The sequence below is a fragment of the Bufo gargarizans genome, chromosome 10, assembly GCF_014858855.1.
Source record: "Bufo gargarizans isolate SCDJY-AF-19 chromosome 10, ASM1485885v1, whole genome shotgun sequence".
In the NCBI taxonomy this organism is placed as follows: Eukaryota; Metazoa; Chordata; class Amphibia; order Anura; family Bufonidae; genus Bufo; species Bufo gargarizans.
In genome coordinates, this window is record NC_058089.1 from 67,471,456 (window position 1) to 67,490,338 (window position 18,883).

General features: G+C 42.9%; 1 protein-coding gene across 3 annotated transcripts in view; it reads right to left on the bottom strand.

Annotated features, from left to right (window-relative positions):
• Positions 1 to 18,883, bottom strand: part of LOC122921143 (capping protein, Arp2/3 and myosin-I linker protein 3-like) — a 782,130-nt gene that overhangs the window by 152,790 nt on the left and 610,457 nt on the right. For all 3 annotated transcript variants that reach the window (XM_044271159.1, XM_044271158.1, XM_044271160.1), the window contains 2 exons: positions 15,316 to 15,488; positions 2,870 to 2,938 (listed from right to left, as the gene is read on the bottom strand). In XM_044271159.1, the coding sequence (XP_044127094.1) occupies positions 2,870 to 2,938; positions 15,316 to 15,488 (242 nt within the window). The remainder of the gene's footprint in view (positions 1 to 2,869; positions 2,939 to 15,315; positions 15,489 to 18,883) is intronic.

The window sequence follows — 18,883 nt, forward strand, 5'->3', positions numbered from 1 at the left end:
TTACTAGTAGCGACCAGATGACAGTTATATCTGACGAGACGAGAGTTCAGTCGGGTGACAGCCTAGTGTCTGAAGCTCATATCCAGACAGTTGTAGATGACCTGACAGGACAGTTTGTGGCCAGCTACAAACTTGAAGATGTTTTCGCTCGCTCTGCACAGTCCCTAGATACACTAGAGATGGGGCTAGCGGGTTTTCGCAGAGCAACTGCAGGAATCTCCAGAGGAGTCACAGAAAGAGACGAATGAACTGAAGGAACTAGAGTCACTAATAGAAGCGGGAATTCTTCAACTTCAAGAGGAACTTGCAGCTTCTGAGTGATCCAGACTTCATGCAGAGCAGGAAAGAGATGTGCTGGCTGATGAGCTTCTAAACAGTGCCCCAGGATGGCTCAACTTGATCAAGAGTTGCGTGATCGGATGGTAGACCTGGACCACCAGAAACAAATTCTGTCTAAATTGGAGAAGAAACAAGCTCCTGGCTGAAGAGAAAACGACCTCGGCCAGATATGCTGAAGAACGTGACCAAGCGGAGACTGATGCTCGAGAGAAGGCGACCAAGGCCCTCTCCTTGGCCAGAGCTCTTGAAGAAGTACTTGAGGAGCGAGATGAATTTGAGAGGCTGAACAGGCAACTCAGAGCAGAGATGAAAGATCTTATGAGCTCAAAATATGACGTCTGGAAGAACGTCTATAAGTTGGAGAAGTCTAAGCATGCTCTCGAGCAGCAGGTGGAAAGTCCTCTGAAGGATGTCAAGAGGTCTAAGCCAGCAGCCTGCTGGGGAAGAAATATGAGGAGATGGACGACCAGTATGCAGATCCTGTCTACTACTGTGGGCTGGCTCTCCAGAATTCCTCCCAAAAGGAGAACAGTGTCCTGGGTGAGCCTCTGGAGAAAGAGGAGAAGGACTTAAAAGGGCAAGAATATGATGCCGGGTACAAGGAAACAAAGGCTGAAGAAGTTAAGGCTGAGGGGTTGGGGGACGTGAAGTCCTTAGGTGCTGCAGAGACCGAAGGAGTGGCTACTGATGTGGAAAAAGCCACTAAAGAAGCAGAGGTCTCTGAAACTGATGCCAAAGTGGGGGAAACCACAGTTGTGAAGATTGAAGATGTGCACCAGAGGCACTTTAACAAAGCGTGCGGGGACAAGCCTGCTCTGCTGAAGGAGAAAGGGTCGAGACACAACCATGAACTGGAACCGTTCAGTCCAGAGTTGCAGCAGTCCAACAAAGGACATGAGGAGCATGTACAGAAGCCCGAGAATCAAAAAAGAGAGCTTGCCAATCATATAAAAACATATTCTGAGAGAAGTTCCAGAGGCCGAAGGCCAAATGTGGAGAGAAAAAGAAAGAAAAGAGAGAAGCCACGGGTGCGAAGGCGTAACATCCTCGATCGTGAAAGAGAGTACCTGCTCAGGAGATGGGGAAGAAAGTCCCATAGATATGATCTACTCCATAATAAACTCGTGTTCGTGACAAACCAAGCACTGTTGTCCTAGGTCTGGCAGAATAAAGGGAAGACTGTAGGCCAGGTAGATGCCCTCTCACGAGCATCTGGGTTTGGTGCTAGTGTTCCCCCCACGGGCTTAAATAAAGGGGGGGATATGTGAGGCAGTGACAGGCCTCACGGCCGCTAGGGGAGAGATATGGCAGGAGTTTCCATTTCTTCGCTGTCAATCAGCAGGTCAGAGGCTGCACTAGGTGGAACAATCTGTGTGGAATAAGAGCCCAGTCCAGACTATTAGGAGGAGGAAGAGTCTGTGTGCAGTAGAGGCCTGAGAAGGCTCTGTAAAGTGGCTGAGGGGCCACTGGGCTAGGTGTTAGTCTGAACTTTGGGGGACTCCGCGAGGTCTTGGAATCGACTGTCACTAGGCCAGAGTCAGGAGGACTTCTGGGCCACAATCCCCTAAAAGGTACTGGACTTTGTTACAGCCTGGAAGTGCTGGATTGTTAGGCTGGGAAAAGCTGCATGTTCTTCCCATGTGTGAACGGGGCTTTCAGTGAGGTAGGGAGTCCTAATGTTTAGTTAGAGCCCAGCCGATCAGGTGTTTTATTTGTATTGTTTGTTTTGGTTTTGCTGAGGTGCCAAATAAAAGCAATGTTTGGCCCCTAACCATGTGGTCGATGAATATCATTGTGAGAATGACCCCCGAATAAGAGGCAATACCTTACAATATATATATATATATATATATATATATATATATATCAATCTTTATTTCATTTATTGAAAACAATTATGGATATTCGTTACCAAATATTTTAGAATTTATCCATCTATTAATATAACTAGAACCAATAATCTGTAACCAATAATAGTATATAATCATCTAGAAAGAATTTTTAGCATGTGGTGTGTCCCAGGCTGGAACGCATGACACCAAAGTGGAGGTATCCATGTTCCAATGTGGCCACTAGTTTTGAGCGGTGGGTGCGGTGCATTCCAGGAGGAGCCACTGGCGCTCTGATGTGAGATGAAAGATATCTCTTCCTGGCCCTATATGCTTGAATTCATTGCCTGCACAAATTCCCTTTAGTGGAAGTGATGTAGCGTTCCAAGTTGAAACTCACCAACAATGAATAAGTGTTCGAGAGATGCAGTGAGCCAGCTGCGCCCTCCCATTCTGAAGTGATAATGGCGACCTAGCCTGAGGATAGATCATCATTATCATTTCCTGGATAACCCCCTTAACTATTGATGAACTATCAATATTGGAGAGGGACAGTGCAGGGAGACTTACTCTACACAAAGTGCACAGAGTTTTGCATTGCTAGTGCCTGGTTTCGGAGTCATGGAGAACCTCTTTAAAAATTGAACAAAAGGAAACCTCTATATATTGCCTGTGTATAACAATTTGCAGTTTTACTGTACCTTGTTAAGGCATGTGCTACATCCAGAAATCCAACACAGGTTGTATTATTTCTATCCCAGATTAGTGTCCTGTTGGAGGTGAAAACAAATGATGAAAAGAAAAAGGCACTATTATATACAAATAAGATCATAATAAATGGTAACTGAAGTTTAAACAAATAATTCAGTAGAGATTGTAAATATAATACATTTTGTAATATATCTTCCCAAAAATTTCTGTTTAATTTTTCCTCCTCCCTTCCTTACTAAACTGTTCACTCACTCTGGGATTTTCTGATAAATCCATTTTGGGTGATCAAATTACATTGCACATAGAAGTCTATTGGTGGGTTGGATCTAAATATCTTGTTGCAGGAGGTGGACTCTGAAATTATGTTTCCCTCTTCCTCAACTGAAAAAAAACATCCTCATCCTGTGTGCAACTGATTTTGTCAGATTTAGGGCTCATGTACATGACCATATTAGGGATTTGATTCATTCCTCGGAACATAACTCCAACATAGTTGCCAACAGTTCAGAATTTGCAGGGACTGTCTCTAATTTTAACAGATAGTCCCTGAAAATGTGCACTTTCCTGATGTAAAAATAGGTGGGGCTTATGTAAACACTGGCCATAAATGGGTCCTGATTTTGCCAACTGCAAAGTTGGTAAGTATGCCGTATGTGCTTTTTGTGGCAGTGGACCACAGATTCTATTAGAAGAAATAAAAGAAATTGAGCCTCGATCCACTTATCTCTGCAAATAATATTTAATATTATTCTATAGGTGTCACATTCTTTGCTTCACCATGGCAACCAGTAAGGGCTTTTATTACCATAGCCATTTAGGAAATTAAAGCAACTCTGTGATTAGTTGGTATTGGAAAGAATGCCAGTTTTTTATTACACAGTTTTAAAATATCTATATCGGACCTCAATAATATCAACATAGGACACCCAAACACCCGACATGCATGAAATACTGCCACATACAGTAATGCTCAAAAACACTTTGGTCTACATTTACAAAACAATCTATGTCAATTGTTAGCATAATTGGGCACTAGAGATGAGCGAATTTCCCTAAATTAATTTCAGGTCCAATTCTGTTACATCGGTTATCATATTCGATTCGGTTAAAAAAAAATAAAAAATCACATATGACACTGCGGTCTCCTAGGACTGTATTCAACTCCTTTCAAACTCTTGCACCAGCTTCTAGTGCAAAGACAGTTAGAGCAACATATATGGCTATGTTACTGACAGCTGGGCCCCTGCTGTGTCCACAGGCATTGGTGAAAATCCAGATGCAGGTGTAATAACCCTTTAGATTTTACGGTCAATGCTAAATGCATCATCTAAGGGGTCTGGAGTGTTTTCCCGATCCCTCTTTTACAACATTAGGCCCCTCATTTCGGTGGAGGGGTTGCCATGGAACAGCTGCCAGGCTGGGTCTCAGTCAATGTAATACTGACATTACATTACACAATGTATTGTTATGCATTGTAGAGGGGATCAGACCTCCAAAAGTTGAAGTGAAATAGAGGGACAAATGTGTTTTACAAAAATTAAAAAGAGAAAAGTCTCAAGTAAAAAAAAGTGCCCCTTTCCCATAGGCCTCATGCACACAACCGTTTTTTTAAGGTCTGCAAAAACGGGGTCCGTAGGTCCGTGATCCGTGACCGTTTTTTCGTCCGTGAGTCTTCCTTGATTTTTGGAGGATCCACGGACATGAAAAATGAAAAAAAAATCTAAGTCAAGTTTGCCATTGAAATGATAGGAAAAAACTGACACGGATCACGGATCACGGACGCAGATGACAATCTTGTGTGCATCCATGATTTTTCACGGACCCATTGACTTGAATGGGTCCGTGAACCGTTGGCCGTGAAAAAAATAGGACAGGTCATATTTTTTTCACGGCCAGAAAACACGGATCACGGATGCGGCTGCCAAACGGTGCATTTTCCGATTTTTCCACGGACCCATTGAAAAACGGCACAACGGCCACGGATGCACACAATGGTCGTGTGCATGAGGCCATAATCAAACATCACCTCATTCTACAAAAAAGTGAGCCCCACACAAGACCATAGCCAGAAAAATGAAAAAATTCTAGCTCTCAAAAAATGTCTACACAAAAACCTTTTTCTTTTCAAAATGCATTTATTATGTAAAACTAAATAAAAAAATACTTTAAATAAAATAGACTAAAAATATCACATGATATACCCCGTCAGAGGAATACCATAAAAAAAAAAAAACAATAGTATAGGGAAAAAACTGTGGCTTCTTCTAAAAAAAAAAACTGTCAGAAAAAAAAAAGTAACAGTACAGTGTGGAACCTGGGAAACAAGGTAGTAGATGTACTGCTGTGTAGGAGTAGAAGTAGTGGAAGCACGGGGAGAAGCAATACAGTATGGAACATGGACATGGAAAGATCTCTCTCAGTCTCACCAGAAGTTTATTGGGCAATTGAACAGGGTATGTGCCTGAGAAAGCGCACAGATTAGGTACGACTGCACCTGGTTGTTTGGGTGCTGCATATGCCTTTGCTCATGTATGACAAGGACATTGTACTTGTTGCAGATGCAGGCTGTCACAAAGGCGACTGGCGGAAGGAGAACAGTCTTGTTCTGGTTGCTGGCCAGTTCTATTTTCCCGCTGGATCTGGTTATGCGGCTTCATGTGCTACACTACAGCTGTGGTGCCTATGTTTGTGTTTGATCACCTACTGCTTATTTTCATCCAGCAGATCTTGTACATGGCAGTGCTTCTGTCTGCTGACACAAGAGGAAAAACTGCAATACGAGAGATACTCGCACACAGTTAGTGGAAGATGATCTTGTCCTAGGTTACCATGTTTCGAGCCTGCACCCAGTGGCGTACCGCCAATATAGGCAGACCACGCCGTTGCTATGGGGCCCGTGGCACAGGGGGGCCCGGAGTGCACCGAAGGCCCCGCCCCCTCTGTTTGCTCTACAGTCTGCACACTTAGTTAATATGCGGCGCTAGCGGCACTTGTGTGTTCTTCCGAACGGGGCCCCCCCCCCCCCGTCGGAGCCACTAGCCAATCACTGACCGGAAGAAGCGAGACTCCGGGCTGCATTTCACACTGGCCAATCAGCGCAAAGAGGCTGCTGCTGATTGGCCATACATACAGTCCAGTGAGGCGATGCGGCGCATGATCTTCTGGAGTCCCTGCGCGCTGCTCACATGTGCTGCCCGCCTGAAGTTATCAGCCACTGTCAGTGCAGTGGCAGACACCCCCCCTCCCTTCCCGGACTTAAGGCCGCTCCTGACTATATGGTTGGTTCATCATGTAGTATGCATCAAGGACTCATGGGGAGCAAGATGGGGGAACGGGGGGGGGGTCTCATAAAGGACAGTGTACTTCCCCATCCCCTGGACATTTTGGGGGGCTTTTAGAGGACTCAGGGGGGGAGGCTCATATATATGTACAGATGGTAATAGCTGCACATATATAATCATATACAGGAGATGCCCAGGTTACACAAGAATGGCCCATATCACTATATACAATAATATGTATACGGTATAACATCTTGTATATAGTGATATGGAGCATTGAGGTATAACATGGGGATCTGCTGTATATAATTATATATGTACATATTGTAACGTATATGGTATAAGTTACAGATCTTTTGGTATATTATATAGCAGAAGATGTATAACTTATACCAGCTGTACATATATAATTATATACAGGAAATGCCCAGGTTATACCAGCATGCTCCATATCACTATATACAAGAAGATGCAATACCGTATACATCTTCTTGTATATAGTGATATGGAGCATGCTGGTATAACCTGGGCATTTCCTGTATATAATTATATATGTACAGCTGGTATAAGTATTGCTCAGGCCAATGCACTGCAGCCTGGCTGTTCTATTGCGCCCCCATCTGCCTGCAGTTCCTCACCCTGTGTCTCCTCAACCTCTATTTTTCACAGGGGCGTCTGACTGCTGACTTTTATCATCCGGGGAAATGCTGTTCTGCTTGTGGCCGTCAGGGGGGCGATGTTGTCGTCTTCCCCCTTCCTGTGAATCCAGTTTTCAGAAACGTTCTTGTTTTGCAGAAGGAGGTGACGTCACTGCTTTAACTCTTTATTCTCTGGGGCTGTGTGTAAGTAAGCTTGTACCCACTGTGGCCTGCGTGTTTAACGTGGGGCACAGGGATGGGCCAAGGGTTGGCTAGTGGGCGGAGTTAGGGGGCCCAATTCAGATTCTTGCTATGGGGCCCAATGATTTCTATGTACGCCCCTGCCTGCACCAATAGTTTTAGTGCCATCACCAGTTCTCGAGGTGATCACAATATAAGCATATCTAGCAATGGCATTTTTTGGAGGTTTTGGCCGTACATTGCCTCTGCTCTTTATTGCCAACATGGCCACCACCCTCCTTCACTGATGTCACCTGCTCCTCAGCATCCCGATCAAACTCCCAGATCTTGTCCAACATACAATCATCATCACTTTTATCAGACTTATTGATATTTCATTATGGGCGCCTTGACCCCCCTCCCATTTCTCACCTCTTTATTTACCCCAAGTGCCATTGTCACAATGGCTACCTCTGCTCCTACCATCATCACTGTGGTTATAAGTGCCACTACTGCTACCATTACCACCAACACAGCTATGCATCGGTTTTCTTGTCTCTGCCTGAACCACCTCCTTATGGCAGTCCAAAAACGGACTGTTCTCACACAAGTCGTCAACATGCTGACTATCTTGACTGTCTTCCATATTACATGGGGTATTGTTACCTCTTAGGGAAAAATAAGGTGCTCCACTAGGAGGGGGCAGTGATGATAGAGATAATACAAGTGAAAAGCTTCTCTGGGGCTACAAGACGTGCTGAGCCACGGCTCAAATGCATGGTGTCAGACTCAGAGATGACATCAACATCAACTTATTGTGACTAAGGGGAGGAGTGAGCCATCCAAACCTCAATGTCATCCCCTTGTCCTCAATATTCTGGTGCCTATCAGAAGTGAGAGAGAAATGTGGCCTGCTGCTACTTCTACTACTACTGGCTTTATGGCTTGGTGCTGCTACTGCTGTTGGCACTACTATAGCTACACACATTCTGACTTGCTGATGACCAGCACGGGTCTTTTGTTTTCCACTCACTTTCACTTTCTTCACATTTTGTTAGATCAGATAGTATACAGAAAATAGGTCATCAATATAAATGGCAGGACAACCCATTTAATGTAGCAGTATAATTTGTTGAATTTAACTGCTATATTAATGCAGCAGAATATTGTGTTGAATTTAACTGGTATAATAAACGCAGAAGTATAATGGGTTGATAACGGGTATGTATTTATTAACTGGTATATTAATGAAGCAGTATAATGCATTGTATTTAAGTGGTGTTTATTGACGCAGCAGTATAATGCATTGAATTTAACTAGTATATCAACGTGCAGTGGAGTGCATTAAATTTAACAGGTATATAAAAGCAGCGGTACAATGCATAAATTAAACTAGTACTTAAACGTAGGCAGACAATGTCATAGAGCTGCAGTAAATGCTAGCAGAATGCTTGGGTGTATAGGGAGAGGCATTGTCAGTAGAAAGAGGGAGGTGCTCATGCCGCTCTACAGAGCACTAGTGAGACCTCATTTGGAGTATTGTGCGCAGTACTGGAGTCTATATCTCCAGAAGGATAGTGATACTTTGGAAAGAGTTCAGAGAAGAGCTACTAAACTGGTACATGGATTGCAGGATAAAACTTACCAGGAAAGATTAAAGGACCTTAACATGTATAGCTTGGAAGAAAGACGAGACAGAGGGGATATGATAGAAACGTTTTAATACATAAAGGGAATCAACAAGGTAAAAAAGAGGAGAGAATATTCAAAAGAAGAAAAACTGCTACAAGAGGACATAGTTTTAAATTAGAGGGGCAAAGGTTTAAAAGTAATATCAGAAAGTATTACTTTACTGAGTGGATGCATGGAATAGCCTTCCTTCAGAAGTGGTAGCTGCAAATACAGTGAAGAAGTTTAAGCATGCATGGGATAGGCATAAGACCATCCTTCATATAAGATAGGGCCAGGAGCTATTCATAGTATTCAGTATATTGGGCAGACTAGATGGGCCAAATGGTTCTTATCTGAAGACACATTCTATTTTTCTAGGTTTCTATGTTTTTTATATTAACACTGTAGCACAACGCTTTGAATTGAACTGGTATATGCGCAATTTGAAACGGTAGCCTAATTGCAACTGGTATTTATAAAGTAAAAGGCTTAATTGGGCAGCGTATCTAGTGAAATGTATGGTGCTGGAGGTGCTGGGATTGGAAATATGCCTATTAAACACTTAGGACCTGTAGAAACTTGCTCAAAATATTTCTGCAGTCACTGGTGATTAATTAGTGGATTACATAAAGCTTTCCACTGGCCAGCAGCTGGCCCTCACTGTAAGCCATACATACAACTATGACCTTAAGCTTTCCCTCTTTGATAAAACCCTAACTTTTCTATCTAGTAATTCAATTTACAGTAGTTAACTAAATATATCCCTAAACTATCCCAACACTCTAATATGGCTAGCTTGTGTCTAAAATTGTTTTCTGCCAGGACACATAAGTACACATGCCCTCTTACATGGCAGGCAAAGCTCAGAATGGTGTCTGTGCTTTATACATTGCACAGAGCAGAAGGACTTGCCAATATCATGACCCCTGATTGTCTCACATACTTTCAGCCAATCAGGTTGGCTGTGGGCAAGCTCCCTTCCTTCCAAGGGTCATGTGTTCCTCCATCTTCATCCTCCCTGCCCTGTTTCACTCCAACTTTCACAGTAAAATAGCAGGAACTATTTTGGATAATTTGTCTGAAGCAAATAACAAAACCTTGGAATCATTTGGCTGCAGAATTGCTTGTTAAATTTGTAACTAGAAATGAGCGAAACGAAGTTGACGAAGTGGAATTCGATCCGAATTTCAGGAAAAATTTGATTTGCACCGAATCCAAATTTCCTCACACTTCGTGGTAAGGAATACATTTTTTTTCCTAAAATGGCTGCTGCACGTTAGGACATGGAGCAAAAAACTCTAGGAACGAAAGATCACCCACCATGTATGCAGCCAATCAGCAGCCAGACAGCCCTGTGATTTCACAGCCCTGTAAAAAGCCTCAGCCATCTGGGATTCAGGCATTTTCCAGTTTGCATAGTGCAGAGAGAGACATCAGCAGGTGGAAATTACTAAGAAATATTAGCCCTTGTGCGGAGCAGTTAAATGTTCTAAAGTCTTTTTTGGAGTGTATAAGTCGGAAAAAAGGGCTTATTTGCCGTTCAGCAGTGCAGTTATATGTTCTAAAGCCTTTTTTGTCACGCATTAGTTTTTTGGCGTGTATTAGTGGCACAAAAGAAGTATTTTTTTGCTGTTTTGTGGTGAAGTGAGAAAATTACATTACTTTTAGAATTGTATTAGTGGCAAAAAAAGATGTATTATTTGCCGTTCAACGGTGCAGTTATATGTTCTAAAGCCTTTATTGGCGTGTATTAGTGGCAAAAAAAGTATTATTTGCTGTTGTGTGGTGAAGCGACAAAATTGCAGCCTTTTTTGGGGTGTATTAATTTCCTTTTTATTTAATTATTTGATCTAACAGTGAGTCAGACAGAGAAGTAACAGGTCCTGCACAGGGGCGGGGCAGAGGCCTAAATGTTTCTGGTGCAGGTAAAGGTCGCAGCAGAGTAAGGGGGCGTGGCATCAGGGGGTCACTTCCAGAGGCCTGAGCTCTCAGTCAGCTAGCGGTTGTGTCTTGACCAGCAACCCAGCAGTTCTTCCTCCCTAGTGACATAATACCACTCCACTATACAGCGAGGACGAGCTACTAGAGGACAGTCAGCAGCTACTGCCCAGCCAAGATCTGGAGGAGACATCCACCGCTTCCTTTGGTAGGCTGGCAAGTAGTGATGAGGAGAGTGGTGTGGGAGCTGATGTTGCGAGTGGTCAGGCTCCTGGTTCAGAGACCGTTGAGAAGGACATCAGTGACGTACAGACAATACTTGATGATGATGTAGCTGATCGCAATTGAGGGCCGGGTGACGAAGGGGCTTCATCATCATTGGGACAAGAGGGTGGCAGCTTGCATGTGAGGCAGCGGCAGAGCCAGCAAGTCGGTAGCATGGCTCGGAGTCAGTATGGTCGCAGAAGTGGGAGGTCGGGGTCCAAACGTGCCCGGGGTAGACTACCCGCTTTTCAGGAGCCTACCTGCTCAGAAAGCAGTGGTACAGTGGTTCACAGAAGCAGCGGTGGTAGCAGTCAGTCAGTGCGGAGTGTTGGGGGAGGAGGTGAACATGGCTCGTTGCCGAATCTGTGGGCAGAAGGTGGAGCGTAGCCAGGGTGCCAACGTTGGCACAACGGCCCTGCGTCAACATATGCAGTGTCACCATAAAGTGGCCTGGGAGAACCGTGGTTCCAATGTGGTGGTCCAGCCTGCTGCAGCAACTGCTGCATCACCAGTGGCACAACCCTGATTGCAGGCAGTTAAGGCTCCACCACCTCAGATGAAGGGATCTGTCTGTCCTTCCCATCATCTATTGGTCCTGATGCTCCTGCTCCTCATCCTCCTACTCCTCATCAGTCATTCCATCAACAATCGATCACCAAAGCGATTCCCAAGAGACAACAATATGCATGCACTCATCCAGCGGCACAGAAGCTGAACATGCTCCTGGCCATTAGTGTTGAGCGCGAATATTCGCATTAAGAGATTTTTATTGCGAAAATCAGCACTTCGAGAATTTGCGAATATTTAGAAAATAGTGCTATATATTCGCAATGACGAATATTCTTTTTTTTTTTTTTTTTAACACAGTACACATCAGGTGATCATGCCTCCCTTCTTCTAGCTTGTGGGCCAATGAGAAGGCTTTGTCACAGCTTAGCAACATCCCTAGCAACCAAAAGAAAAGTTGCCTACCCCTTACTATATAAGAACCTCCCCAGCAGCTATTTTCAAAAGTTTATTGCAGTTATGAAAGAGACAGCAGTGTCATTGCTGTGCTCTGTGCTTTGTTGTATTACATTAGACAGTTAACTTATATTATATAATTCAGATAGGGGGAGTGTAGGTTAGATTGATCTATAATGTAGCTGATAGGTTCCAGTGCAGGGTGTTAGGCAGTGTAATAGGTTCTGCTGTCCATACATACATGCTACAGATATAGTGCTGTGATGTCACAAGTTGCACGTATTGCGAAAAATATGCACATCATTAATTGCCGATAATTCGCAAGCGCAAATATATTGGAGCACTATCTGCATATAAAGCTATTATAATGTTCTGCCATGCCAACCATTTTCTCCAGTCTCAGGAAACTTATGCAAGCTTGAAAAATGTAGCATAAGTGACCCACACCTGTATTTTTCACGCTATACGCGAATATTACATTGCCGATTTTCACAATCAAGAATATAATCTCGAATTCTCAAATATATGACAAATATTCTACAAAATATTGGCCTCCACTGCAGGGACAATTCACAGATGGGACAGTCTTATGTTTTAGACTCTGAAATCCATGTCAGCTCCAGCTACAAGTAGTAATAGCAGATCATGTCCTGGTTCTTTAGTGTTTGCACATGGAATCCTCTATGGCTATATAGATAGGATGGTACTATATAGAACTGCTAACACAGCAACAAAGTGTGTAAACGAATGGGGTGTGCACCCCTGGCTCACATTCCAGCTAGGTCATTAATGCTGTAGTACTGACAGGACATCAGAAAGTTTCAATTCCTTCTGAGTACACTTTGTTTTCATTTTGAAATTCTTAGTAGACTTAATAAAAGTTAAGTTTTAATATCTGGGACAAGTGAGGTTAATAGCCTAAATGAGATTAGATCATCCACCATGCTGCCTCACCCAAACCTTGACAAAATGTGGCCTCCTCCTGCTACTGCTGCCACCTCCACACTGTCACCTTACCATTCTGTGGCCTCCTCATGCTGCTGCTGCTGCCACCTCCACACTATGTCACCTTGCCACTCTGTGGTCTCCTCATACTGCTGCTAAATCAACACTATGTCACTGGGCCACTCTGTGGCCTCCTTATGCTGCTGCTAACTCAACACTGTGTCACTGGGCTACTCTGTGGCTTCCTCATGCTGCTGCTGCCACCTCCACACTATCTCACCTTGGCACTCTGTGGTCTCCTTATGCTGCTGCCAAATCACAACTCTGTCTCTAGGCCTCTCTGTAGTCTCCTCATGCTGCTGCTGCTAAATTAACTATGACACTGGGCCACTCTGTGGTCTCATCATGTTGCTGCTGCTGCCACCTCCAAACTATGGTAGATTGCCAGTCTGTGGCCTCCTCATGCTGCTGCTAACTCAACACTATGTCACTGGGCCACTCTGTGGCTTCCCCTCATGCTGCCACCTCAACACTATGTAAATGGACCACTCTGTGGTCTCCTCATGCTGCTGCAACCTCCCCACTATGTCACTGGGCCACTCTGTTGTCTCCTCATGCTGCTGCTGCTACTTAAACATTATGTCATATGGCCCTGATAGTTGAAAGGGTTTTCCAAGAGTTTTTTTTACTGATGACTTATCTTCAGGATAGTGAAGGAGAAAGAGACCTGCACACCCATTAATTCTGGGTGCTCATAGAGGACAAAAATGTCAGTGTAATCCAATGCAAAAATCTATGGCACACCGGGATTCCTTTTCAAGTGATGCTTTAATACATAATGTTTATATTTACATCATTTTGCGTTTTAATTCCATCCGGTTTATATATCAATGTGACTGGCCGGATTGAATCCCTGCAACTAAGGGCACAGATCCCTTGATAAAGGTCGTTATCCAACCAAAACGTTGGGACTATTCTCAAGGCCAGTCTTATTAATATATAAACCGGATGGAATTAAAACGCAAAATTATCTTTAGGATATGTCAACAGTTTCTAATTTATGGGGGTCTGACACCTGGGATCCCTGCCAATAAGCTGTTTTGAGAAGGTAGCGGCGCTACTGTGAGCGTCCTGTTGGATGTAATGCTCTTTCTCCCCATAGCGGGCATGTGCTGGAGGAGACTAGCAGTGGGCTGATTGCTCAGCTGCTCTATTCCTGTGTGCTAGTGTTCTGACTAATGGATTGCAGAGTCATGACCTATCAGGTTCTGATCCTGGGACTCTGTGCTCTATTTAAATGTTTTCCTGACCATATACCAGTGCCAGTGGTAGTCTCTGACTCACTGTCACGGTCTCTCCCGTGACAGGGGTCAGAAAATCTAAGAGACTGGCTGCACGTGATTTGATCTGACAGCCTGTTTGGTTTCACTTGTTTCTGTGTTGTTGCTGGTTATAACCACACCTTTTGTCTCAGGTGTAGCTTAAGTGGTCATTCCAACTCCTCTATTTAGTCTGGTCTCGCCCATCATGCTATGCGGTTGATAACTCCTTTCTGGTTGTGGAAGTGTTGGTGTATGGTTCTTCACTGAGTTCCTGCTCATCCGTGTACTTCGGAGTTAAGTGTCTTTTTCCTATTTCTAGTTGTTTTATTCCCCTATCTTTTGGTATTTGGCCTGAGGGAGTCTCCTGTTCCTTCACCTGGAAAGGAACAGGTCATCTTTTGTCCTGACACTATTTCCAGGGCCCTTTAGGGTCAGATAGGGCTCCAGGTTCCTGCGTATGAACATTCCTACCATCGAGGTCTGTTCATACTGATAGTAGCCAGGGCTTGGTTTAGGGATTCACTAGGTGGTGATCTTCCCCCTTTCCCTAGTTTCCAGGCCTGGTACCTTTTCCCTTCCCTCCTGTGTTCGGTTTGGAGTTTACCTCCCACACCTCGCTGTGACACTCACTAGCTGTGTTCCTGGTTTCTGTGCATATTGCATTGTTTGTTCCTCTGACCCTGGCTTGTCTTTTTACTACTTTTTGTCTCTCATTTGGTATTGCGTTGTCTCTGGTTCTGATCTTGGCTTGTCTTCTGACCACTCTGTCTCTCGTTTGGTACTGTATAACATGTGTGGCTCTGATCCATTTACATACATTCCTGTTTTTATGTTGTTTTGTCTCTTGGTGTTTGTCTGTCTCTGCACGTAAGTAGCATATGGACTGTCAACCAGTTGTGGTGTTGCTACCCAAAGCTTGCACTGCAAGTAGATAGAGAAATGGGGCTGGGTTCTAGGTTAGGGCTTACTGTCCATGTCTGTCCCAGGTGTTACAGGAGATTCAAAAACTGTGGGATGCACACATTCAGTATCCTCATTTTGCAAACCACTAAATGAATACAGCTGTGTGAATGTAGCCTTAAGGAATTGTTAAGTCATAGCTTCATGTTGAATAAACAATTGTATTTGACTTTAGAAAAACAGCATAAAAACATGAATGTGTAAATCAATCCTTTACATATTGTGAGATGATTGTTTATAAGTAAACATTACTTACAATAAAGTGGTCACTCACCTGAGTTTTCTATTAACATGTAAGGCTTTTGCTAGTAGTTTTGCTCCATGGTCACCCATTAAATTTCCACTTATATCTAACTTAGTAAGGTTGTTGATGTTTTTCAGAGCATTCAGAATAATGTTGGTTCCTGACTTTAATCTTGAATCAGCCAGAGACAGGGAAATGATTGCCTAAATTTAAAGGAATAAATAATGGCATCAATGTATATTCGGCGATATGAGGCATATTCAAGACTCATAATACAATATACAATGCATACAATACATCAAAATGTCAATAAGTGTTATGACCAGTGGGTGACAACCCGCTGTCCCACATGACCAACTCCGTCTGAGTGCGATGTCTGAGCACACCAATTGTCCTTCACATGATACCTCTGATAGCGAGGAGAGACTTTCCCGAGGGGTGTGCCATATGCTACTCCAAAGGGAAATTAGAACACAATGGAATCGGGACCTGAGTGTGAACCCACTGGATTGACATCCAGGTGACATAATACACTCAGTGGATACTGGGAGTTCAGAGGCTGATTAGAGGGTACAAAGGCAGAAGTCAGGACAGATGGCAATCAGGCAAAGTCCATAAAAGGTAATCCAAAGTCAGGACAGATGGCAATCAGGCAAAGTCCATAAAAGGTAATCCAAAGTCTGGTACACAAAATGACAAGAAACAGCAGAACACATATAGCTTAAACAGGAAACTAGACTAGCTAGGAACCTAATTGCTAAGCCACCTCCCAGTTGAAGGAGGCACCTTTAAATGCACATTGCAGGCCAGCAATAGGCTGGGGAAGATAGAGTGCTAGAAGGAGGATGCTAGAAACTACATAGCTCAACCCGTGCCAGCAAGTAGGGGCATATATAACAGTTAAGCTACCCGCTGCCCCCGCTTGTCAGCATGGCACGATGCACTAGGAGGGGGTGAAGGAGCCCGACGCCCATGTCTGCGTGTAGGGGCAGCAGCGCAGACACGGAGCACTGGGCTAACAGGCACAAATCAATTTATGCTATGAGTAAGAACCAGTGCTACTAGATTCGAAACATGTCAGCTATATGAGAAGGGCTCTGTGTCAGATACCTTATTTTAATGGACTTTTCAATAAATTATGATTTTAATTGTTAGCTTGAATGCCAGAATTCCCCCTTTATTGGATACAAATCAATTTACGGTATACAGATTTATTATTAAGGGTGGGTTCACATCTGCATTCTGGATTCCATTATGGCTTTCCGTTATAACATGGTTATAATTGAAAATAATGGAATCCATAAGACTGAAGGACGGATCCGTTATGCGGCCCATAGACTTGTATTATGACGGAATGCAAAACGGAAGCCTTTAAAAGGCATTCCGTCTTTATAGAAGTCTATGGGAATCATAACGGACCTGTCCCATTTCCGTTATGCAGAACGTAGAAAAAAGTCCTGTCGACAGGACTTTGTTTTCCGTCTTGCATAACGGGAACCAGACGGATCCGTTATGATTCCCATAGACTTCTATTAAGACGGATCAAAGCGGAATGCCTCTTAAAGGCTTCCGTTTTGACTATTGTCTTATGGATTCCGTTATTTTCAGTTATAACCATGTTATAACGGAAAGCCATAACGAAATCCAGAACACAGCTGTGAGCCCACCCTAATCTGTGCAACAGAGTTACATAACCTGTTTTCCCAAAACAGATGGTAAAGGTTGTGCAACTCTGTGAAGTTGCAAAACAGGGCAGATCTATTGTCTGCCATGCACCACTTTTTGTGCAAAATATTGGACTAAAGAATAGCATTTAAGAGGTATATGACTACTATAATATGTATGTCACTGTGATTAATTTGGTGCATGATTGACAGCTAGGTGTAATTATAACCTCTTCCTTACTGAGCGATTTTCTATTTATTTATTTTTTCTCCCTTCTTCCACAGAGCCATAACTTTTTGTTTTTTCCTTCATATACAGTCAGGTCCATAAATATTGGGACACTGACACAAGTCTAACATTTTTGGCTCTATACACCACCACAATGCATTTGAAATGAAACTAACAAGATGTGCTTTTTAACTGCAGACTGTCAGCTTTAATTTGAGGGTATTTACATCCAAATCAGGTGAATGGTGTAGGAATTACAACAGTTTGCATATGAGTCTCCCACTTGTTAAGGGACCAAAAGTAATGGGACATAATAATAATCATAAATCAAACTTTTTAATACTTGGTTGCAAATCCTTTAGAATCAATTACAGCCTGAAGTCTGGAATGCGTAGACATCACCAGACGCTGGGTTTCATCCCTGGTGATGCTCTGCCAAGCCTCTACTGCAACTGTCTTCAGTTCCTGCTTGTTCTTGGGGCATTTTCCCTTCAGTTTTGTCTTCAGCAAGTGAAATGCATGCTCAATCCGATTCAGGTCAGGTGATTGACTTGGCCATTGCATAACATTCCACTTCTTACCCTTAAAAAACTCTTAGGTTGCTTTTGCAGTATGCTTTGGGTCATTGTCCATCTGCACTGTGAAGCGCCGTTTAATTCTGTTCTGAAGCATTGGGCTGAATATGAGCAGATAATATTGCCCAAAACACTTCAGAATTCATCCTGCTGCTTTTTTCAGCAGTCACATCATCAAAAACTGTTGTAATTCCTACACCATTCACCTGATTTGGATGTAAATACTCTCAAATTAAAGCTGACAGTCTGCAGTTAAAGCACACCTTGTTTGTTTTATTTCAAATCCATTGTGGTGGTTTTATAGAGCCAGAAATGTTAGAATTGTGTCGATGTCCCAATATTTATGGACCTGACTGTAGTTGTGTGGGTGGTGTGTGGCCAGACAACTTGCACTTTCTAATGGCACCAATTAATATTGGATAAGATGTAGGTGGAAGCTGGAAAAAATGACAAAAATGCAATTCTGCTAGTTTATGGGTTTCATTTTAACGGTGTTCTATATGTGGTAAGTAAGATTACAGTGATACCACATTTTTATAGCTTTTATTGTGTTTTAATACTTTAAAAATAGCTTTTTTTTATATTTATGTCTATGGAGCTCTTTGAGGACTTTTTTTTGTAGAATGATCTGTAGCTTTTATTGATACCATTTTGGAGTGTGTATAAATTTTTCGGAGGTGAAGAAATGAAAAAATAAAAAATCCAGATTCACCATTGCATTGTTTTAAATATGGATATTCTGGGAAGTGATGATGCTAATGATCTTCATCTTTTTTATAGTTTTTTTTTAATATGGGTAAAGGTGATGATTGGATTTTTTAAAATATTTAAATAACTTTTTTTTATGCTTATCATCATCCTAGCGGACTTTTACATGAGATTGTCTGATTGCTTCTCCCATAGACTGTAATGATTAACATTGCAGCGTATGGGAGACTCATTGTGTTCCTGCTTCTGAGTGGGTACCATCTTTAAAGACCCGACATCTGCCATACATGTATGGCAGATGCCGGAAAGGGGTTATGCTGCCTAACTAAAGACTGTATTAGTAATCTACTCCAATGTATTCTTTTCTGAGGACGACCATATTGGAGATGCACATTATTCCAATTTTGTGTGTATAGACATTC